We start from the raw sequence: 24,463 nt of genomic DNA, 5'->3' as shown, positions 1-24,463 counted from the left end.
CCCCCCTCGCCCATCCACCCAACCCCCTCTCTCTATTTCCCCTCGTACTGCCAAAACTCAAAGTTATACCACTCCGCACTCATCTCAGGCCAGGCCTCAGTATCTCTTTAGCTGAGCCAAGTGGGTATTTCAATAACATCGCTCCTCACACTAGCCCGTGTTTACAAGTAGATAGTAGCTACACAGTGTTATTGAAATGAGGCAAAAGCCTAGTTTTGAAAGCCTTTACAATAAATGTTTGCAATAAGATTCTTTGTAGCCTTTTTGTGATTGATCAGTTCACACCACTTTTTTGGATGGGGGAGCATTTCCTTTTACTGCAGGTATAATCTCTTGGTTATGAATGAAAATACCAAGAGATACAGAATTACCTATATTCTGAGGTAATTCACTACTCAAGTAGTCGTTAAACATGAGAACTTTCATCAGACGAGCATTTTTTTAGGTGCAAGTGGCTAATTGTGTTGGTAAGAGTGAGCACATGATTAATTAACTTGTTTTTATAGTTGCACACTGGTTTTTACTTGCCAACCAAAAAGCACAATGTGTTGATAAATTAGTTCAGACTTTTTCAACAGCTGATGTTCAACACAGTTTATCTATATATACAGAGCAAATTCACAATAAAAGTCATCTCAGGGCACTGAAGAGAAAGGTAGCAAGTTCATATGTGCAGTTGGGTACACCTCAGTTCAGTCTAATTCGAAATGATTTTATTGATATAATCCCAGTCGATAGGTTGTTGTCTTGATAAGGAACCCAACAGATCACATTGAAGCTTCGCTTCGATTCAAAAGAGCAAAGTTATAGATCGCTCTTTTCTTTCTCTTTTTAATCCACTGGCCAGAAGTACCTTGTACCGTCAAATCACGATGCCCGCTCACCTCCTAATGTAATGCTTATCATTGAAGGTTATCATAGATCGTGCAGCTGTACAGGTCCGACAAACTGGCCACATGTCATACAGATGTTTTTTGAAGTTTTATTTCGTCTGTCCTTTTTTTTTTTTCTTCAGTCAACATAATGACTGAAGTAGCCTCGTGCTACTGCCCGCTATTATACAGTCCCAAAGACGCATAAGTGCCACACACACATAACAAATCAAATAAACTTGGTTAAAGAATGTGTTACATTGTCCACTTAAAGGCATATCGATAACATCATAAACCATATAACACAAACAAAGGGCTGTTACCATGTTTGCCTCTTGGACTACATGCAGGAAAGCATAGTTTTTGAGCCATGTTTTATTCCTTTTTGTCTATGTTGAATATGACCCATAATGCCACAGGCCTAACTACACTCTAGTCACGTCTCCATGTGTTACAATTTTACACTTTTTGAATACAATTTTAATGACTCTATGAACTCAAATGTTTTTTCTCAATACACTCAATTAATTTCTTAATAAATCACATCTCTTAGGCAGTTACAAATAGTACTTTAATAAGGTAACATGATAAGTCAATGGCTCAAAAATCTTGATCAGAGCACCCTTACTGAAAAGCTCTTCTTCTGTGCCAAACATGTGCATTGATACTGTAGCTAAGCCACTCTTTCTACAAAGTCATCTGTCCGGAGCACTTTTTTTTTTCCAAAAGACCTGGTTGTTGCATTTATGTTCATTGGGAAACCTTAGTTTTGTTTTGATGTTCTTTTTGGACTGTAAAGACTTTTTCCTGGCACACTTCCCTCCAGCAGGTCGAGTTTTGAGCGATCTCTTCCTGATTTTAGAGGCATGCACTTTGACACCAGCTGCTGCAAGAGTTACCTGCAGCTCTTGTGGTGATGCTGTTAGGTTTTTGCATCAAATATCCTCTTCTTTGGGCTGAATTTGCCCACAATAGCGCGGTCCTGCAAAATTTGGCAGTGGTTTCAAATCCAGGCCATTTATAGATGATTGTCTATATTTCAAATAATTAGATCTTTTCAAATTCTGGGCCAGATGCACAGTTATTCCTCTAATGGGATTAGAGAGCTCTCTACGTTTTGGCATCATGACGCCATACACTTAACTTAAAGTATCAAAGAGAACACCAGGTTCTAGATGTCAAAGGTTTAAGCAAGATCCCACTCGTTTCTCTCTAGAAGGTTTTTATCTCTGGCATCTTTAATCCTTGATTCCAATTTTTTTTGGGGGGAAGTTTTATTTGTGCCTCCGATAATAGTCATAGTGGTTATCTCGAAAAAGTAGGGTGATTTGGAACGCGTAGTCCATCTTATGCTGTGATTGTGCTTGCCACATTGATCGTATCATCAACACGGCGCCATAACCACTTACAGCAGAGCTTCAGGTGAGGCTCACTGCAGTTTTCTTCCTAAACAGTAGGTATCGCTACTGAGACAAATGCGCTCTGATACCAAGGGAACGGCTTCAGAAGAAATCGCACAGGAAGTATGATAACCGTACATAAATGTAACCACACATTTTCAACGTCTCTGTTTCGCTTTTAAGCTGTTTTAGATGTTTTTGTGACAGTTTCTGTAGTTGTACCTTCTTCTCTGTTGACAGATCGTACAGGTTCCCCGCAGCTCCTCCTGTTTTTTTTTAAACACGTTCTTCGCATGGCCCATGTCAGATTACATAAATGTAGAGGTAAACCGCACCAAAGTGTCGGCTATTGTGACGTCAATTTTGGCTCAGGACACCGTGCACGAGAGCAAGAACGGCAAGCGTGAAATAAGCATTGGACCTTGTCTGAACAAACTTGTGTATTTTGACATTTTCTTCGCTCTTTGTGGGCCCCCCACTTTTTAATCTCTTCTCTTCTTTCTAAAAACAGGGGCCAATAACTGTGTGTGCATTTGAGCAATAGGCAGACAACGCGTAGAAAAATCTGTCTTTGCCAAATTACCCGTGTTTATGTGTGCAGAGACTTAAAGACAAACTCTCATCTCGGGCAGTTCTCACTCTCAGGTTTGACCAGCGCTGGACGGAGGCCCAGCTTGTTCTTATCCTTAAAGTTAACCCATCCCCCGTGGAGTGGGTGACTGCAAGCTGACATTTACAAGCACTCCTAATCTGTTAAGAGACTGATGAGCCCTCGTATTTTGTTCATCAAAGCTCTGTTGAACACATTTTATCTTTCTTAATTTAATCCTTTTTTTTTTCTTTTTGTCTTTATGAGTAGATTTGTCTTAGTATTTTCATAAATACACACTCTGTCTCCTCAAGGCAAGAAACTTGCCTGTATATGTCTACTGTCCATTACACTCAGACATGTTGTGTTTATTATGTGCAGGGAGTTACTCTCTGTACCTGCACTGCCAGGTCCTGTCCTGAACACAGACACACAGGCAAACTAAAGCCAGCTGGCTTTGCAGAGAGTCTGCCATCTGTTCTGATTTATGTAAGACTGTTAACCCTGGACTAGGACGGCTCCCACTAGCTCACTAGCACAGAGTTAAACAAACAGATAAGAGAAGTTCTAGGTTTGAAGAATGCGGTGCTTTTGCAGCTACATCTGTTATGTAATAATCAGATAAATCATTACTTTTAACTTTCTTTGCATAGTCTTTATTTCAAAAAGAAAATTCAGTCACAACAAAGCAGTGAAGTTCTTAGCAAAGTAAAAAATGGTCCTTCAGTGTGTAGCCACAACTTTTTGACTTTTCATCGTTGTCTTTTCATGAATAACCTTTGTCGATATCATTGTAAGAATCTGGAATAATTTATACCAATCATTTGGTCAGATTTTCATTCTTTAAACGCGATGGACACAATGTTGTAACATGGTGTAACAATTTAAGAGAAGTGGAGTTTGATAGTTTGATAGTAATCTTTACTATATTGGTAATCTATATGTGTACATGTCCTGCGTTTGTCTTTTTAAACCAGGGCCAAGTGTTGTAGCTGTATAAAATACAGGTTTTCAACAGGGTCACGGACTCGGCTTGACCCATTAACACTGATGGTAGTTTGAAGTTTTCCTAGATGCTTGCTTCTCTGTGTCAGGAGTGTCCAAGATGAAGGGCTAGAATGGACAGAAAGTCTGCAAAGCTCATGCCCCACCTCTGATTAGGAGGCTGTTGACTTGCATTAGTGCTGGGGTAGGGGGGGGGGGCAGAAAGAGGTCAGGGCAGACATATTTAATGCTTGTGAAGTAATGGGGCTGAATCAGCAGATAGCTCCACAGGGAGCCATTAGTCCAGACATGTGTCATTAACCCTTTTTCTGGACTGAGCTCCACCCCTGCACACCCCCACCATTAAGACTGTTTCAGGTGGTGGAGAAGGAGGCAGGCAAAGGGTAATATAATGATACAGATAGACACTCTTTTTTTTTTTTTCAACAGTGACTTCATTTCTTGTGTTTATCTGTTCCGTCAGCCTTTGCATGTCTCTCTTTTTCAGTGCTTTCTTTTTAAGATGTCTTCTGCTTCAAATACAGGAAAGCGTTGCATATAACCCTCTTTAGAGGAAGTTGAAATACAGAGATTTGACATCTTTTGTTATATTCTGTGAATAAAAAGAGCACGGTAACCAGCACAGTTTCAACTGAACACAGCATTACTTGTTGTAAGTCTTAGACACTAAACAATTGGGCTGCTACCACAGTGTCTAAGTGATGTGTGAAAAGAATAAAGGCAAGAAACTGAAAAAGCAAACGGGTGGAGCTCGCCATTTTTATTTAGAGGGGCACGCATATTGGGTGAGAGTGCCTTCGGCTACAAGCTGAGGTTATGGTGTTGTGGGGCTGTCAGAGGAGAACGTCTCTGCCTAATTTTTTGTTAACATAACCTTTTTGCAGGCGTCCCCACGTTGGCTGCGGCTTCAGGGCAACAATAGCGAGAAGGGGCAGGCCCACAACACCTGCCAGTCTTAATGGTAAACATATGTCGAGAAATGTAGAGCGAGTGCAGAGGAGAAAGGGAGGGGGGCAAGCACACCTCTTCAAGAGGCTGTGCTTCAAGATACTGGCTTAGTTTTGTGTGTGTGTGTGTGTGTGTGTGTGCGCAAATCTGCCGAGTTGTTGGTCTGTCTGTGTAGATTCATGGTAGGTCTCTTGAACGTCTCCTTGCTCAAAAGCTGATTCATGAATTAAAAAGTAACATCAATAAGGGGAAAATGGTGAAAGCTGGCAAATAGGTGAGTTTTGCTGAATCATGCATGATACTGTAGCTTCCTGCACAGTGCATTGTTCCTTTTCTACACACGGGGAGTTTGCCAACTATTTGTGACATTTTCTGCACCTTTAAGTAATATAAATGCATGCATATTAACAGACACCGGATGCACGTGTTGCTGTCTCGCATACTACTTAAACGGATCAGCACCGGTGGTAGATTGCCAGTTTAGACTGCATTTCTATATGGTATTTGGTCAGTCTGTATGAGCTCATTGTGAGTTTGAGGGGTCTCACCCTTTTTTCCCCCCAGACCTTAACTAATAGCCACACGTCATGTCTGCCACCTTCTCTCTGACCACAAAGCTGCCCATTATGGACAGACACGGTTCAATGGCCAGAGTGGACTCCAGCATTATGAAGGCTGATACTGACTCTCCACTTCTTACTCTAAGACTTCATTTTGGCCGTAATACACTTCTTTTGCATGTTTTCATGTATTGTCTTTCTGTGTAATATCTCTCTGAACCAGTCTTAAATCTCTTTCCAGGCTTGTCTAGCAGAATTCTCAAGTATCCAGTGGAGTTCCACCCCTTTAGGCTGCAATAAAACCAGTTGCCAAATCTATTGCCACTGGCTGATTCACCTCCCCCGACTGAACCCCCCCCCCCCTTTCTCTGTCTTCTCCGTCTTTCCTCTTCTTGTAACAGTCAGTTCTCACCTCCTCCCCTCTTTATTGCTAGACTTTTATCCTTTTTGAAAATACAAAAACTCCTGTCTGGCTTTACAGAGTAAAAGGGAAGAAACAAAAGCATTCCCTGAATGATGACATACATCTGCTTCATTCTAATGGAAATAAGTTCTATAATTTCTTTCAATGCCGTTTTTTAAAAAATTATTCTAAAATCATTATTCTGTATATGCTAAACCTAAAAGTTTTCTAAAACTTAAGTCTGCATTGTTGAAAAATTATTGCAACCTATTTTTAACAGACACAAGTTCAAAAGAATCATTTTTAGTGTCTTTGCTGACTGTTTTCTTTGTATTTAGAAAATTGAGACAAATCTAGAACTTGATACAAGCTACACACTCAAAAAAGTTGGGAAGGAGGCAAAGAAAGACAAAAAAATTATAGAATATACAATTAACTGCATTGCATATTTTATTGTATATGTAAATTGTATATTCTGTCACCAGTTAATCTGCTGAGTGGTTGGTGACGGGTGAGGGTGTCAGGATTGGGTATAAAAGTAGTATCCAAAAAAAAAGGTTTTGTCTTTCCAAACAAGGATGGATCGTGGTTCACCATTTTGTGCCAGATTCCATCAGAGAATCATCGTTGAATTTAAGAAGTTAAATTCTTAATTGAAAGTGATAAAAAAAAATCTTGGTCTTTTAACATCCACGGTGCATAATGTATTGAAAAGATTCACGGAGTCTGGGGAAATATGAGTGTATAAAGACCAAGGCCAGAAACCATGGTTGAGCATTAGTGGCTTCATCAATCAGTTAAAGCAACGGTATTGAGTTATTCAGACATTGGTTTCTTTTCTTGTTAATGTTCCTCACGCTTCCTTCAAACATACCTTTGAAATTGACATAAAGATATGCGATATTTACCTTACATGTGAGCTCAAACAAGGATAAGTTGTAGTGGGTATTAGCTCGAGATGAATGTGATCGTTTCTTCACCTGAGGCAACGGCCTCTGCGCCGTCACTGTTGTTTTGCTGTTGCACTGCTCAAAACTTTGGAAGTCCTAATGGTGTTACGGTGTTCTGATAACAACACGTTGTGAGGACGCCAGGGGGTCACAATCAGTTGGTTAAAAAAAAAAAAAAACATCTGTACAAAAGTTAAAAGGCTTTAGACTGTCAAATCTGACTTTTGCCACTCATAGTTGGAACTTGCATGTGAGCTCAGTCAGTACGTTTACATGAGTTTAAACAAATCTGAGTTATTAAGTTAGTCCAACTAAAAGGTGACTTTGGAAACGTATAAAGATGTTTATCTTACTGAAATGCTAGTCAAATGAATTTCCCAAAATCAGATTAACAGCCCCCAGATTATGCAGGTGAAAATATAATTATTCTAGCGCGAATGTGTTCAATAGGAATGGAATTGGCCAGAAGTATTCGGAACATGCTCCACAGTTCCCCTCCCAGACTTTGACACCTTTCATAGCAGTCGGACAGTTCATAAACCGATTTCCCTTTCATGTTTGTAATCTAAAAGGCCAAAAGCCTGTAGACAGGAGGAACAGTGATACAAATGCATGACAAGGCGCAGTGCGTCAGAGAGAGCTGTCATTTCAGTGGGCCATCGTCCTTGTCCCAGTGAACATGCACGGGAGGGAAATTGAGTGACTGACTGAAGCGACATTCCACATTGATGTGGACTTTGTGAAAAAAATGTCCAAGACCTTTTTCCATGTAAGATCATCAGACATGTAAATATATCTGAATTCACAGGATTTTATTAGAGCAGCGCAACAGTGTCGAAATTCTATAAGTGACACAGAGTTGACATTAATTGTTTGCTGTTCAATCGAAGTTTCGGATGAGTTCAGACGTCTAATAAGAGAAACGGGAAAATATGTTAATGAGAGCAGCTTTCCGGGGAATTCAGCTGTATTGATAAAAACTTATGATTTACTGTTACTCTATCACACGAGCTACACCAAAATTTGCCGAAATAACAAATGATACCAAATGCCCTATCTTGATAAGCCGAGTCAAAATTTAAGAAAGTCCCACGAATATTTATTTTTTTTTGTTATTGTTTTTTAGTTTTATTTCTTGTTTTCCATTTCTGCACTTTTATTACATTTGCTCGCCTTGAAAATCTAAAAAAGGAAACGTCACTCTTTGACACTCTTTGAAATGCAGTCAAAAATAATTATTTTGGAATACATTTAAAGTGAATTCAGTTATTTTTATAGGAAATGTGGGGCAGTTTTATTACTACTTTATGCACACAATACCACCACCACCAACAACAGAGATAAGTCATAAAGGTACTCAAGTAAAAAAGCTCTGGTATCAGGATGCATCTCTATTGGTAGATATGAATTTGGGACCAAGGAAAAAAATGGCTTGGTGCATCTCTACTTTTTTAGATCAGTCTTCCTGATTCAGTGGTATTTCTAACCAGTTTTTATAAAGACAGAATAAATGTCAGAATATCTCAATTCACTAGTAGTAAGGAAATGAAAGAACAGAGGATGTAGAGAGAGGCAAACAACTTGCATTTTGAACACTGTTCTGGAAAAGTTTTTATCCCTTTTTCCTCCAGACTCAGGTCGTCTATCTCAGAAGAGCAATAAGACCCCCCTCCCCCCCCGGGTGTCCAATAGTCAGACACTGGCTGACAACTTTTGACAAGCCAGAGGATTTTCACCTCTTTTACACACATGTACACATAGCCTAAAAAAACAGAGACTGGACACTCACTAGGGGCATTCGTGAACACCCACATCATTTTTGTGTCGTTATGCACACAAACAAAATGTCGTTTGCATGAGGGTTTTCTTATTTTGATGCATTTTTCTTTTATTCTGCTGTACTAAACGCATTGTGCTTTTGCTCTTACACACGGACACAACGATAACTTCTTCTTTCCACGCACACAAACACACATTCTCGCTTGCTGGCTCTAGAAAGACTCAAACGGCTCAATGTGTTAAAAGCATTAGGTAAGCATGGATCCAGCAGTGCTCCTCAGCTGGTATCATATGTCCTGCTTCATTACAGTCTGGTGTATACATTCAGCTGCATCTCTGACCCTCCATCTATCCATCCCTCTCACTTCACTCCCTCTCTTTTCTCCCTGGGGTGCTTTAACACAGAGCGGGCCATCTCAAGATGTTAGCAGAAGAATAAATGAGCTCTCTTGTTATTATAAACGCTGGCCCAAGCTGCTTGGCAGTGGAGCTCATGCAAGCCTACCTCCACACAGGTTAGGCAAATAGAAAGAAACCTCAATATAAAGAATATATTTGTATTAAGAGATGGTAATTCCTGTTGAAATTTGTATGAGAGGAAGGTTGAATCTACAGAAATCAAAGGGAAGAAGGGAGGGAGGGTAAAGTTAAATAGTTATTAATTTAACTTTAACAAACTAACCCTTGTCCACATGGGAGAGGTCTTTTTTGCCCGCAGCTATTTTGGGTCCTGATATGACATTAACTGCTGGGAGGGAGCTGACCAAAACCAGCTGAGTGGCGTGTGTATGAGGCACACAGGAGGGAGAGAGATCAAAGCCATGGGCCTGTAACCTGTAGCCTGCCGACCGTTACCTCGAGCCCTGTCAGAGGCAGCGAAGAGGAAATAACGATACACCTCACATCCCGCAGCTGCATGTGTATGAGGCAGCGAACACACTGAGGCCTTTACTCCAAGGTTCACCGCAGCACTTGGCCAGCTGCACCACACTTGTCTCTCCATCACGAGCGAGCAGGCAGGGCTAGGTTAACATTAGCACTTTTCTCCCTACATAAGCAGTTTATAGTGTGAATGCATGCGTTTGTGTGGAAGATCACAGCTGAGAAATTCCAAACCCAGCTTAGATCAGCCAAGCACTCGCACCCGTGGCAAGTGGGGAGAAAATCTGTTGTACTAGTTGCAGGCAGATGCTCGGTGTGAAAAGTGGGTAAAAACACATAGTATTTGTCAGTGAAATAAACATATTTAGTGTACTTTACTCAGTTACTCTAGCTGGCCTTAAGATTGATCATCCTGGAAAATTACAAACTATAAATCTAACAAAAAAAAGCTGCTTTGATTAAATCACAGTGGCTTTGGCATTTGTTGTGAGAGCCTAAAGATGACAAAAGACAAGAGAACGGAAAAACATTTGGGAGAAAAAAGAACGTGCTGGAAAGAGGAAAAACGATGACCTGAAAAAATAGATTTGTAGGTGAAAGCTAGAAAAAAATGAAAGATGAAAAGGGTTTTCTTTCTCACTGCTGAGTTAGTGAAAGCTGACGCAACTCAGTGGACAAGAGTATTCTTTCTTATATCGTTTCTCGTTCTCTTTTGCCCCGCTGTCTTTCAATCTTTCGTAGGTTCTGCCTTTTTCAAACTTTTCCTGAGTAAGTGAAATTTCTGCTTCTGTTTTTGGGCTCAAACAGAAACCCTCTTCCCTTTCTTGATCTCTATATATGGATGAGGACAGCAAAGTGTATGTTTATTTGTGCAACAGTTGGACTCTTCAACAACTCATCACTCCTCAGTGACTGTCCAATCACTGTCTTCCATATACAAATCCCCATACAGAACCATAGAGTCCTACTCTTTTTTTTCTCTCTAACCTTTTTAAACTCTCTACTCCCTACATTACAATAATACTCCTTAAGTATTTGTTTATCATTGTGAATAGATATCTGCAGTCATCAACCGTATTGATCTGGGATTTTTGTTTTTTTCCACCGTCTCTTGCTCTCACCCCTCCCTCCAGTGGTCCTATGCGCTGGAGAAACCTAACACAGGCAGTGTGTTCAGCTTGGCTTGGTCTGCAGACGGCACCCAGCTGGCCGGGGCCTGCGGAAACGGACATGTCATCTTTGCCCATGTGGTGGAGCAGCACTGGGAGTGGAAGAACTTTGTCATCACTCTTACCAAGAGGAGAACCATGCAGGTAGAGAGAGAGCCTGTGACACCCTGCTTAAGTCGCTGCTCCTTTTTGTCTTTGAAGAAAATCAAATCTAGTCTTCCCTGGAGACTTGGTGACACGTGCTATTACGAAAAAATACAAAATAAAGACATAGGATACAAAATAAACTATCTGACAGGACAGTGACGAAAACACAAAAAAGCATAAATATGTATTTTGATGATTAAGCCGTAAGCGAAAGAATCTTGCTGGAAACCTATTTTGAGTCCTGGTCTTTTAAAAGCTGCACTTTTTAAAAGAAAAATAATTGAGGATAAGCTTTTACTCAAGGAAATAGGATGTCTAAACAATAAAGAAGTCATCTGCGTGACGTTGGCATACCGAGGTACCACAAAGGTTATTTGCAAAGACGAAGGAGAAGTAGAAGTAGACACTAAAAGTTGTTGCCATGTATTACAGGAGGACCCTCTCAGTATACCAGCCCTGCAGTGACAATGATCAGCCTGTGTAGCTGTCTCCTTCACTCCCCCATTCCCTACTGTTTAAACTCACATTAACCACAAGGTAGCGTTTACGTGCAGCTAACACACCCAAGTACACATATACATGCACTTGTATACTCTCAGACAGACACGCACACCTACGGAAACATGGTTGCACACATGTGCCAACACACATGTGCATTCATTCGCCATAGACATCTCTACCAAGTGCAGTTTGTGTAAACCAAACAAAGTTGGGTCATCAGCCATTTATTTTCAGCCCTGCAGGCGCTTTTCTGTCTCCCTCCTCCCCCTCTCCTGCTCGCAGTCAGTTTTAAAAGTGCACATCTGCCAGTGGTTTGTGAATCAGCCAGCTAAATTTACCACCTTGCGGTCAAATGTTTTTTATTCCTGGTTGTGTTGCATGTAAATTTGGATCGCTGGAGGCAGCAGAGGAGGAAGATTTGTAAAGCTGTAAAAATAACCCCACCTTTCACCTGATGCTGGAAAAGGCCTTTTCATTCATTCACAGAGAGCTAGAGGGAAGTATTTATCTATGCAGGTGAAAAAAAAAAAAAAAAAAAAAAGGAGTGCCCGCCACTGCACACACTCCTTTTGAACAGCAGAAACTGCTTTCTCTGACCACAGTTGCAGTGCATGTACTTGGAAATGTTCTGCACAGTTTTTTGTCCTGTGCATACATAACTGCATTCGGCCCTCTATTTGTGAAGCTACTGTGCACCTTTTGTTATAAACATGTTTAATTGTTAAATGTTTCTTGTAATATAAAGTCTATGCCTGTTCAGTACAGTTTCTATGGAGTCAAGTCATCCCTTCTTTTGTTTTTCACATTCCTCGTCTTTTGCTGTTTACTCCCATCCTTTCTACACAGGTGAGGAATGTGCTGAACGATGCAGTCGACATATTGGAATTTAGGGATCGTGTCATCAAAGCCTCTTTGGCATACGGTCACCTGGTGGTTGCCACTTCCCTCCAGTGTTATCTTTACAAGTCAGTAGTCCTCTTCTTGTTTCTTTGTCTGAATTTTCTCATCTTCTAATTCAAGACATTGGGGGTTTTGTTTAAAGCACGTACATGTTTTACATTCACTGTCGTAGTTTTCATATTATATTCTATTCATATATAATCTCTGAGCAGACAATTTTATCCATGGTAACTCACAATTAAGGGACCTTGTAGTTTTTAGTTTTTAGGTCTAACTGCAATGTAAAAGAAAAACCTACAAAATGTATCATTTTATCCAGAAAAAAGGAAAAACGGGCAAACTGGCTGCGATGAGGAGAAAAACAACCAAATAATCATAATATGTTAGAATAATAGGAAGATGTTATCTCCGAGAGATTATTTGGGTCACAGAGTTTTTATTTATTAATTTTTTTATTTTATAGTCTTAATGTTGAGAATAAATTTAAAATGTTCTGGGTAAAGTCAAAATACCATTTCAAGATTAAAGTTGAATCGGCATTCAATCAAACCGACATGAGCGCACATACCTACAACAAAATACTTTGTTTAAATGAAATGGTGACATTGTACTTGAATGTTTTAGTTACAAGGAAATTCTTTCTCTTCTAGCACATAAACACAATGTGATGATAAGTATTTTTAGTATTTTAGAGATATTGGGCCAAAGATTGTGTCTGTTCCGAAGGCAAAGACCACACAAAGACATGGCTTCATGCCTGCAAGCTGAAATAGCTGAGAATGGACAGAGACAAGGGTTTCGATTCTTACACGTGTGTGAAATTCAGAGGGATTACGTTTAATCACCAGCTGACAGTTGATCAAATAGTTTGATCCTGAATGTGTAGAGCTCAGGCAAGCTCACTGCATCTGAGTCGAGGGCATTACTGCATCAAAGGGGACAAACACACCATGGCTGTTTTTAGCAATATCCCTTTTTTTATTCTAATTTCATGACTTTTTATTTCCACTTTAATTTCAGAGGACTTGAGGGGTTGTTATGTTATGTCATAAGGGTGTAATTTGGGGCAGAACAATTATCACTCAAACCTGGGAAAACATTTGGTTTGACACTATTTAAGCCATCCCTCTGCACACAGTGGTGGCTGTATTTGATGGGATTGTTTGTTTGTGTTCGTCCTTATAATAGCTGGACTTTGGATGTTTCAGGATGACTTTGATTAAGGCCATACGCCCAAGCGTGATGGTCAGGCAATAAAGTTGTTCTCTATATATACTATGGCACATGGATTTTCACGATGAGCTGAGCCATATGGCATCGGCATCAATGGCTGTCGTCTATTGATGATTTTAGTTGCTATGTTGTGGTAGCCTACAGTTGCATTACTTCATAAACTCAGTTCCACTTCCTGTACATGTGTAGACTTTGGCAGCAGACGTGCAGCCACCCTCCAAACCTGATTTGATAGACCAGAGGACATTATTTTCAGCATTTAAACTTTATTCTCAACATTTTGACTTTATTTTTTTAAATGGAAGATGCAAAGAATCAATCAGTTTTTCTTTTGTTTCTGTGATAGCAACACCTCACCATAGTTTTTGTAATTTATTTATTAAACCACCAGTATTTGTTACCAAAAAAGGGAAAAAAGGGAAGTCTGTGTCACATCATTTTTCCTACTTAATGATGACCTGTTCTGTAGATTGGTTTCTTATCTTTTTTCACTCAGAACTCTTAACTCTTAATTTCCCATATCTTTATATATGGTCTCTCATATCTTCATTTCAGCTCTTTTTTTAATTTTATTTTGGGATACAAAATTTAAAGTCTCATTGTCTCGTTTTTTTTGTGCCAGCTCAAGAAACTGGAATACTCCTCTCATCTTTGACCTAAAGGAGGGAACGGTCAGCCTCATCCTGCAAGCAGAAAAGTGAGTTTTTCGACTCCAGGAGCCGTGCACCAAGAGACAGAACAGACTGCTGGATCGTCTGTCAGCTTCTCTAATGCTTCATTACTCTTCACTGGCCACTCATCAAGCAGCAGCCTCCCACAAGCGCACACACATACACACACACACACAGTGCTCTAGCTTAGCCCCTGTCATACAAGAAGGCTGAGAGTGAAACCACTGGGGGAAATTAGATTAATATGGAGTAGCTCTTGTGCAATACTCCAGTGCCGTCTCTGACACTCAGCATAGTGTTAAATAGATTACTGGCTATTTTGTAATCACAGCTGAGTTTTATGCATCTTACTCAGTAAGTTAACACTGTGTTGATGTGCTGTTCATATTTAAATTACCTGGCTGTGTCAGTTAATTAACTGCTATTGTCTTCATTCTTTTAGTATTTTATATTTAATTTCCCCCTTTGCTCTCCTTAATTCCTCCCCCATGCTACTCCACACACTCACATTTAAAAGCTGTATTCACACAGTACACTTACTCAGCTCTCATCCCTTGTCTCTCCCTCGCAGACATTTTTTACTTGTGGATGGAGCAGGTTTGTACACATTCTCTTATGAGGGTCGATTGATATCTTCCCCAAAGTTCCCTGGTATGAGAGCTGACATCTTAAATGCACAGAGTGTCTCACTTAGTAGTGACACAATTGCCATTCGAGACAAGAGTGATGAAAAAGGTAAGGGGGACCTCTTTAATGACTGTCATTCTGAAAAGTCATACGGACTGTGCTTTTACTGTGTCGTCTTTTCCTTTTTTCCCCTCACCAGTTATCCTTTTCTTCGAAGTCTTGACTGGAAAGGCTCTTGGGGATGGGAAGCCCTTGACTCACAAGGTGTGTAATCCCTTTCCCTTGTTCCCTTGATGGGCCAAATAGGTTAGAGGTGGGAATGTGCTTAGTCAGGTTGATATCTGCTGCGTGTGATTAGCGTACAGCTATGTTTCAGAAAATGTCTCACAGTTTTGAAATAAAAAGCAAAGTGTAAAGGACCAACAACGCTGTGAGATAAAGAGACTGTTTTTACACTGATTACCGGTATGTCAAGTCGAATGTGTGGGTTTTTATGTTTCATTATGCTTCTGTAACAGTAACACATCGTAGCAATAGTTGTGTGAAAAGAGCAGACGATTACAAAATGTCAGCATAATCCAAAACTGATACAAAAGCTTCCTCTGCTGATATTTAAAAGCTTCTCATTGATCCTAATTTCTTAATAATAGCGGTTTCTCTCTTAAATTCTGTGCCTTCTACAGTGGAGATGACTAAATTATCAAAATTCTCTGCATTAACAATGTAATATTGACTCCTGCTCAGAGATCAGCCAAACAGTGCTGAGGAGAATAATGCAATCTCGATCTATAATGAAAAGGTAGTTCTTAATATCATTTGTGTAAAATATGACATCAAATTTCTGGAGCTTGTGACATGTTGTGTGCCCTTAACACTCACTGTCACACATAAAAGTGCTTTTTGTTGTTCTTGATCAGACATCCTCTTCGGCCTGTGTGGTCATGTACAGATTGCATTTGATAAAGATTTCTCTTACTCTCCAGTTTCAACATCCTGCAGTGGGAGGCCCCACAGCTTATTCACTGTCACTGGCTCATTCGCTGATTTTAACCTTAACACTTTCGGGCTCTTATACACCAAACCGGCGCTAAGAGCAAGCGGCTGTGTCTCTGACTTCAGCAGTGTTGGGGAAAACAATTGCTCTTGAACACACCACAAAGACAACTGCTGAGTCTGACGTACACAATATGTGAGCACAAGAGGACACAGCTTCACCGTGTAAAATGAAGCAGGAGCCTATAAATTATTCAGTGAGGTAACAAAGGCAAACAAAACAGTTCTATAAAGTCAGGTTGTTGTTAGTTCAGTTTTTATCAACATGGTTTTAGCTCAGCTGTAGGCATTTTAGATGTGTTGATACTCACAACACGGCATTTTAATTAAACCCATCATATGGATTGTTAAGTACATGTATGCCTTTTTTAATCATTTAAGCTTAATGTGCCACAGAAGAGCACTGTTGAAGTTGCTTTAACTTACTACAGAGTTCATTCACAACGCTTAACAGCCATTCGAAGGGAAATTTCTCACTTCCCGACCTAATGGCGATTCAACGTTTAAAATCCGCTGGGAAAAAAAAACCTAGCAGGGTCCGACAGAGCCAAGATGCATTACATACTGAAAAGACAAGAGAGACAGAGGTTACAGATGCTGCAGATCTTCCCGATGGCCAATTATCTGCGTGTTCTACTATAAGAGCCCTTCTACAAACATCAGTAGTCCAGTTATGACTCAGCGGCCTTGATAACCTTTTTTTAAACATGCTATTATAATATTAATGGGGCAATACTTAGGGCCCGATGAGATGAAGTAAAGCAAAAAGCTAAATTGATTTGTGTCCTTGTAAAGAAAGTGGTGCTAAGAGGTTGGTGATAGAATAATCTTGTGATGTGTTTTGTTCTTTAGTTCTACACTTTGTGGATGTATCAGTTTTCTCTAATGTTAGCATTGCCAATACAGTTTTCCATCTGAAACAAATGTGTAACTTTTAGCACCTTTAGGCTCATTTCATTAGGCTGATTTCACTGAGGTCACCATTTTTCTGTCATACATGATGGTGTGATGGCTTTTTCGGAGGAGTTGGATTGCTGTCAGTGTCTTTCCCGGGTCATAAAACACAGAATTAATTTGTGTTAGCTTGTGTCACTAAATAATATTTTACCTACAATTGTAACTCAGCATATACTGTATACGTGTTACTATCTTTCCAATCTGCAAACCATTTAAAGGACAAGGGCATCATATCAAATGTTCTAACTGAGAAAATGTTTTTTGGGGGTTTTTTCATGCTCATTTGCTAAATTTGACGCAACTTACATGTTTCAGAAATTTGAGACAAGGGCAGTTAAAGGCTTGAAAAGCTGCAGAAAGGGAAAAAAAATCCTCTGGCAGAACATCTCACAACCAATTATGTTAATTGTTAAAAGGCCAGCAAAGACAGAAGAAATAATGAGAGGAGGGTCTTTGGAGCCAGACTGTTGTAAGAGGGGACAGGACAAAAAGAAGGAAAGAATTAAGAATAGAAGGAAAAGAAGTAGAGGTAGCGGCAGTTGCTGTTTGTCAGCAAGGTTTTGCCTGCCAATATTCACTAACGCAAGCCAGCTAGCTATGGCCAAAAAGACTAAAAGGTTAGAACATTATCACTTTGTGTCTGCCTCTCATATACAAACACTCACCCTTAGCAGACAGGCTGAATTCTCCCTTCTTTTCTCTACCTGATCTTTTACCCTCCTTCAGCTGTTTATCCCTCTCTTTTGCCCTCAACCTTTTTACTTTTGTGAACATGTGTATATGTGTTTTTATGTAGCTGGAGGTGGTGGATATAGCTTTGGATCAGTGTGGCCCATCCGCTGAAAGGAAAATCGCACTGATCGACAAGAACCGTGACCTTTACTTGACCTCTGTGCGTCATCTTGGGCGAGAGCCCAAAATCTGCAAAATTGGTGAGACAAGAGGAGGGGACTCGCTTGAAAAGAGCTGTACTGACTGTACTGTTTTTTTTTTTCAACATGTAACTAACACTGGATGACCAAAATATGGTTTTGTATTCCATTTTGTAGGTAGCATGGTTCTCTGCGTGGCATGGAATGATTCTGCCAACATTTTATGTGGAATCCAAGACAACCTGTTCACAGTGTGGTACTACCCAAGCGTTGTCTTCACTGACAAGGAGCTACTACCAAAAACACTATACATGAAAGACAGCAGGTAAACAGATAACAGCTGATATTGTTCACCAGAATAAAGGGCCTGCTCTCAAAGAGTCAGTATGTTAGATTAATCAATGGTATAAAAGTCAAGCCTCACCTCCCTTACAATTTTCATCAGCGAAGTGGCAGGAAGGGTTGTAAAATAACAGCTAAAAAGTGCGATACAGGCAACTTTTTTGCACCTTCCAGCTCATTCCACGAGGCATAACACATAGTGCTTTACTCACTCGTTTTTTGCCAGAAGCTGTCAGACTGTACAATGCTTCCTGCCCAAAAGGTCTCAGCTTCAGCCAGCACAGGAGGTGCTCAGGCAAAGTGCCTGCCTGCAATCATTTTGAATGTCTGCTACACAAATCGCGACGACGCTGTAAAAGGGACAAAATGAAGACGTATGAGAATCTGATAGAGGCTACTTCTTTGCCAAAGCCAGCAGATGTGCCCGGACATTAGTTGGCAATAGTTACTGATTCCGCATCGGTGACAACTCATGCCTAACACAGTGATCCACTGCTTCAGCTACAAACCCACTGGGTGGAATTGTTGTCAACTGATGTTCACGTTTCTGTAGTCTGTATTGAAACCCAGCAGACAAGCAAGACGCATTTAACCTTTTACCAGCAGCTCAAAATCAAATCATAGTTAAAGTAATTTTACTCCCAGTGTAAGAGGCATAAGGTTTCTATCCCTACATCTCAGATCAATCTGCACTGTTTTAATGCATTTACCTTAGCAGTTGACATACAGATGCTCCAAAATTTAGGTGCTAGTGTTTTGACCACAGAGGTGTGAACATCAACTGACTTTTTAGTCCCGTCCAAAGGCATTTCTAGTCTCAGCATACTTATGCCCAGTTGGAGCAGTAGCTGCTGCAGTGGTTTGGTTAAACCATCGACTAAAAGCGACTGTTGGACAGAGCCGCCATGACATCACCCATTGGTTTGTGAACTGCCATTTAGAAGTTTCAAGTCTGGCATTTGGTCATCCCCATCTTGGTCTTTGTGCTGCCAGACGTGACCATATTTGGAAAAGATGTTAGAACCGGAGCACGATACTGGAAGCTGATTGGACAGAAGTGTTTTTCTTTAGGGATAAACGTTTATGAATTGATTATTTTCAGGACCACCAGCACACTGATGTGGAGCACTAAATCAAGCTATTGATACCTTAATGACCCATGGGGAAAATTGTACTGACTTAGAGAAGTTGAGTATTTTGACTGGCACTTTGACGAATATTTTCCACCAAAGTGGTTCCAGTGCTTGTTCGTAGGCAGAGCCCATCTTAAAGCCAGTTCTATCTCTTTTGACTGCCAAAGCTCTGGCTTTGGCAACCTAAAGCTGGCGCTATTTGCTGGGCCAGACCCAAGAATTGCTTACCTTTGGAGCTTGGGGTGAGGTTATGGACACAAACCAGATCAACTGAAATATTGTGACTACTGCGTTTAGGAATCCAGAGCCAGTGAAGCATCTACTCTCCTTAATTCAGGAGAAAACAATAACAGCTGAGCTTCAATATGGATGTGAAGGTGAAGCTGAAGCAGTAGTGGGGGGGGGGTTCTCTCATGTTTCTGCTGTTTAATGTTTTATCGCCAGTCGCATCTAGAGCTGCATTCACTGTCACCATTTGCAGCTGAATTTTTAAGTGGTATATAAATGGTATATAATCAATTAGTTAGTATATTGTACTGCCTATATAGTGTTTTATTATGTAACCCTCATTCTCTCTCCTATTAATGATCACAGTTTTTTTCCATCAATGCTTACAAGAGTCTAAGTTTATAGCGGACTTTTCTGTGGTAAAATGTGGGGATGTAGTGGCGTGTATTTTATTTTAGTAATGCGTGTGTATTTGTGTCTGCACAGTGAATTCGGCCGTGCGCCCCACATTTTGAGCTACGTTGGCACCAAGGTGACATTACGCCAAGGAGATGGTTCATTGGTGTACAGCTGCGTAGCTCCTTATCCTGCCCTCCTGTATGAATACAGCACCTCTGCACGCTGGGAGGATGCACTGCGTCTTTGCCGCTTCGCCAAAGTAAGATGTCAGAACATATCTTTTGAATATTACATATATATATTACATTACATACATATCTTTTCTTTTTTTTTTTTTTTTACAATTAAACCCCAGGATAGAAATATTGTGCAGTCAGTCAGAAGCGCTAACACTGTCCAGGTCCATGTGCTGTATGTCACACACATGCTTGGATGTTATGTATGAGAGAGAGCATGACAGGGTCTGAAATGAGAAGGTAGTGGACAGGTTTATTGGACCTGAACAGCAGGCTTTAATTTGCCCACAATTAGCCTGGTGACAGCATTTACCGGATTAAGCTCCCCCAGACCTCACTCATAAATGCACACTAAGCCATATGCATGTGAAGACCCTCCAAACTTATAAACTAACACATACTGAAGGCAGTGTGAAACTGTCTTTCCGTGGGAGATGACGCAGTAACCACAACCCTGAAGAAATGGATAACTATTAATGAGAGAAGGGTGGAACAAGAGAGACAGAGAGAGTCACCAGTTTTAAGAGGTTTTCCTTTGACCCCTTCCCCTTCCCCTCTACTTCTGGTAAGAGTTTGGTGGCCGTGTGGCTTTTCCCAGAACTGCTATTGTTTTTGTCATTAACCTCCCACCATATAGGAGAGGATACATAGCAAAGCTACACTCTCAAACATAACAAACAGTGGATGATGTTTGGCTGGCAGTGATGGTGCCACACCCGAGGAACATTGTCCCTTAAATTGTTTTTTTTTTTTTTAGTTTAGTTAAGTCATATCAAGTTTATGAAGTCAGGCACTGCCTGCCATTGTTGTTTGTTGATTCCTGAAGTGGTTTCCAATTAGAGCTGTTTGTCACAGTGACGGACACTGACTAAAGGAGGAATTACAGGGTGGTGACTCTGAAGTGCCGTTTGCTCAAATGTTGGCCAATTGGTGGTAAAAGCCTTAGTTGTAATTAATGCTGCTGCACAAAATAAACGGGTGACACGGTTGTTGACATTCATAGATGTGTAAAGCAGATGTCAATCTTTACAGTCTGTTTTTGTGTTTTTGTGGATGTTTCTTCTTACTGGCTTGGAGTTTGACTACAGTGTGGCAGGAATCGGCTATGAAGACGTCACCAGACTATTTTGCTTGTACTCTGACTTTGCTTTTGAATTAAAGCACTTGGGCGCGGGTAAAGACACATTACAGCACATATAAAGATATTGGAAGTCTTGCAACAACAGTAAACTAAGCTGAATTCTTCCTTTCACTTAGATTTCCAATTATGTTGGCATCAGGTTAACAGAAATACAATTCATGCAGGTTCATCCAGGAAGTTGCAGATAATTTCTGGAAGTTTTTCTTACCTCTATAGATGCACCCGCTTTCTGTGTCACAGGCTACATGTGTTCAATGTTCTTTCCATCAATTCATTTTTTTGTTCTCCCTAGAAAAATGTATTTGCCAATCATGGACTTAGAGCACGAGTTTGATGTCATTTCTCCAGAGAACTATTTTCTGAACCAGGTTTTACTTGTTCAGATGTTTCTGTTTATTCTTGTATTTTGTGTTGAGGTTTTGAGCTAAAGTTTCCACCTGTTCATTTTCATTTTGGTTAATTTGGACCCTTTTTGTGTGTCAGTGCTGCACCAAACCTGTATCAGCGGGACCACCCTGTAGAGCCTTTGCAGTTAGACAGGTTCTTTCTTTTTTCTTTTTTTCTCTAACGCTTTTGGTCAGTTTGTTACCACAAACTTTAAAAAGTCCATGAATTTAAAATCCACCAATTAAAATTAAATCCATTCTCATGGTTGGAAGCGGCCACCTAACAGCAACTCTTAACCTGCCTCATGGACCTGTTCAGTTGAAGTCCTGAAAGTTAAAAAGTCAACAAGTAATCAAATGTTTGTACATCCCTTGGTTAGTGAACATTATGTGTTTCTGATTTACTTGATTCGTGAGATGAAACATGATGGAAAGAGCGAACTCATAATTAAAAAAAAAGCTGTCTGCTTCTGCTCCCTTTATCTTTAGGACCAATCTTTGTGGGCATGTCTTGCTGGTATGGCGATGGCAAGCAGGGAACTGACCACAGCAGAGGTGGCTTATGCTGCCATTGGGGAGGTAAGAGCATTAGTCAAAGAGTAAAATCTGTTGAATATAAGAGCCAGTACACACACAACTGAACTGGTTGACACTCTATGGTTCTGACAATTTAAGTCAAAAAGAACTACCATATCTCACTTGTTGGCTCTGCGTATCCACACCCACTCTTCTTTCAGTTACCAAGGGTGCAGTACATTAACTTCATTAAAGAGCAGCCATCAAAGGAGTCATCTTTGGCCCACATGCTGATGTTCAGTGGTCAGGTCCAGGAGGCTGAGTCAACGCTGTTACAAGCTGGTCTAATCTATCAAACCATACAAGTGAACATTGACCTTTTCAACTGGGAGAGGTAAAATTATGTTTGTGTGCGCATTTGTGTGTTTGTGGCCAGTCATAGTCTGTACAGTGGAGGAGAGCAGCAATGTACATAGTTTTGGATAATGCTTTTCTCAGCCATATGAAGTTGATTTTCAGCAGATCTGATATTTGGTTTGAAACAGAGTTAAGATGATATCATGCATAAGCAAACATGCTCCATCCTCTGTCCAGGGCACTGGAGCTGGCAGTCAAACACAAAACCCATGTGGACACTGTGCTGGCCTATAGGCAGAAGTTCCTACAGAAATTTGGCAGGAAGGAGACCAATAAGAGATTCCTGCAGTACTCTGAAGGGGTATGCCAATTTATATAATGTTTTCAAACATATTTCACTCAATGTGTCCATGTCATACATTCATACACTTACATTCAGTTCAGTATCAATTCAGTTTATTTATACTGGGTCAATTCACAACAAATGTAATCTCAAGGCATCCAAATTAGTCCAATTATTATAATTAATAAAAAGGTGCCAACAAATCACATCAAATCTTCTCTTCAATTCAATCCTTCCATCATGGGCGATAAGGTAACAGTGGAGAGTAAACTGGTTCAGGAAGGGCGGCCATCTGCCTCATTGGGGTTGTGAGGGCTCAACAAGCACTTTAACACCAGGCCAGGGATACCTGCCGAACAAGACAACAAGAGAAACTCAAGTACATGACAACATCAATGTCATGTATACTCACTGAGACTAAAAAGTGCTCATTGCATCATGGGAGGTCCCCCAGCAGTCTCGGCTATAGGCAGCATAACTAAGTGATGTTTCAGGGTCAGCTGAGCCCAGATATAAACTTAATCAAAAAGGAAAGTTTTAAGTCCAATCTTAAAGGTAGAGAGGGTGTCTGCTTACCAGACCCAGTCTAGCTGCTGGTTTCACAAGAGTCACTATTCTACTTTTAGAAACTCAAGGAACCACAAGTAAGCCTGCAGTCTCAAATCAAAGTGCTCTGTTAGGAAAATATCTAGCTATAAGACTTTAAGATGTGATAGAGCTTAGTCATTAAGAGCTTTAAATGTGAGGACAAGAATTTTTAAGTTCTATTCTGAATTTTACAGGGAGCCGATGAAGAGAAGCTAAAACTAGAAAAACAGGATCTCTCCTCTTAGTTCTTATCAGAAATCTAGCAGCGTTTTTGGATCGGCTGTAGGCTTTTTATTGCATTTACGGGACGGCCCGATAACTAAGGATTAGAATTGTCCGATCCTAAAGTTGCAAATGCATGGACATGTTTTTTCAGCATCAGTCTGAGACAGGGTGTTAGTAATTTTGCCAATATTACAAAGGTGACAGAAGCCCTAAAATTCTCTCATATGCGAGTCAAAAGACAGAAAGTTTTACACCCAACATTGACGGTGTTGCAAACCCAACACTGATGTCAGATCCAGAGTGGTGCAGGTGCTGTGTAGACTCCAAGCTGCTACTAACAGCAATATCAAGAAAAATATTCTACTGACACATGACAGAATAAACTTTCAGCCATTGGAGGAAGGCTTCTGTGTAGACTTAGCAAAGAAAAGTTTATAGCCTGTAAGCTGTATCATATGTGATCTGTAGCCTATAATGCTACTACAGTAACTATTTGCACATAGCAATGAGGACGTTCTCGATTAAAGTTTGGATTTGAGAAACAAATCTGATTTGCACACAGTCTGAACAAAGTCTGTGTTGCCGTTTGCATTTGAGCAATGTCTAGATCACTTCATTAGTCACGCTACATAGCGGGCTTCTCTTTTATTGGGAGCTTTGAAAACCTAGTGTGATCGTACTACATAACTGGTGCGTGCCAGGAGGTCACACACTAGATGATTTTCCCCAGACTTAACCCGCAACGTTTCCAAAGGAACTTTGTGAGGCAATTCCAACTGTTGTTTAGACAAGCCTCTGTCGTCATTAACAAGTAGCTCCTATTGATTCAGTGGGTTTTGCTCACCGAGTTGTTGAGGAGAAAGAGTGGCAGTTAGTCTTCATGCCTTCCCTTTCTTAAGTCTGTCTTGATATTACATGCTGGAAACACCAAAGACTTATGGGTTCACACTAATGTTTAACCTCATTCTGTTCAGTCAAGCAGATCAGATACTCAGTTGTAGACTGCAAATCATACAAATCATGTCTTTGAGACACTCGCACATAGCGATGG

General features: G+C 40.4%; 1 protein-coding gene across 1 annotated transcript in view; it reads left to right on the top strand.

Moving 5' to 3' along the window:
* The window catches only part of ift80 (intraflagellar transport 80 homolog (Chlamydomonas)), a 47,899-nt gene that overhangs the window by 17,738 nt on the left and 5,698 nt on the right, over nucleotides 1–24,463 (top strand). Inside the window, exons 6-16 of the mRNA XM_072392343.1 lie at nucleotides 10,522–10,701; nucleotides 12,052–12,170; nucleotides 13,961–14,035; nucleotides 14,581–14,744; nucleotides 14,836–14,900; nucleotides 17,443–17,578; nucleotides 17,696–17,843; nucleotides 19,708–19,879; nucleotides 21,873–21,962; nucleotides 22,121–22,293; nucleotides 22,494–22,617. Of these exons, the coding sequence (XP_072248444.1) occupies nucleotides 10,522–10,701; nucleotides 12,052–12,170; nucleotides 13,961–14,035; nucleotides 14,581–14,744; nucleotides 14,836–14,900; nucleotides 17,443–17,578; nucleotides 17,696–17,843; nucleotides 19,708–19,879; nucleotides 21,873–21,962; nucleotides 22,121–22,293; nucleotides 22,494–22,617 (1,446 nt within the window). The remainder of the gene's footprint in view (nucleotides 1–10,521; nucleotides 10,702–12,051; nucleotides 12,171–13,960; nucleotides 14,036–14,580; nucleotides 14,745–14,835; nucleotides 14,901–17,442; nucleotides 17,579–17,695; nucleotides 17,844–19,707; nucleotides 19,880–21,872; nucleotides 21,963–22,120; nucleotides 22,294–22,493; nucleotides 22,618–24,463) is intronic.

This window comes from Leuresthes tenuis, unplaced genomic scaffold, assembly GCF_036924035.1.
Source record: "Leuresthes tenuis unplaced genomic scaffold, fLeuTen1.0.hap1 SCAF_9, whole genome shotgun sequence".
Classification (NCBI taxonomy): domain Eukaryota; kingdom Metazoa; phylum Chordata; class Actinopteri; order Atheriniformes; family Atherinopsidae; genus Leuresthes; species Leuresthes tenuis.
Note: the sequence above shows the minus strand (reverse complement) of the source record. Positions and strands in the feature narration are given on the sequence as shown.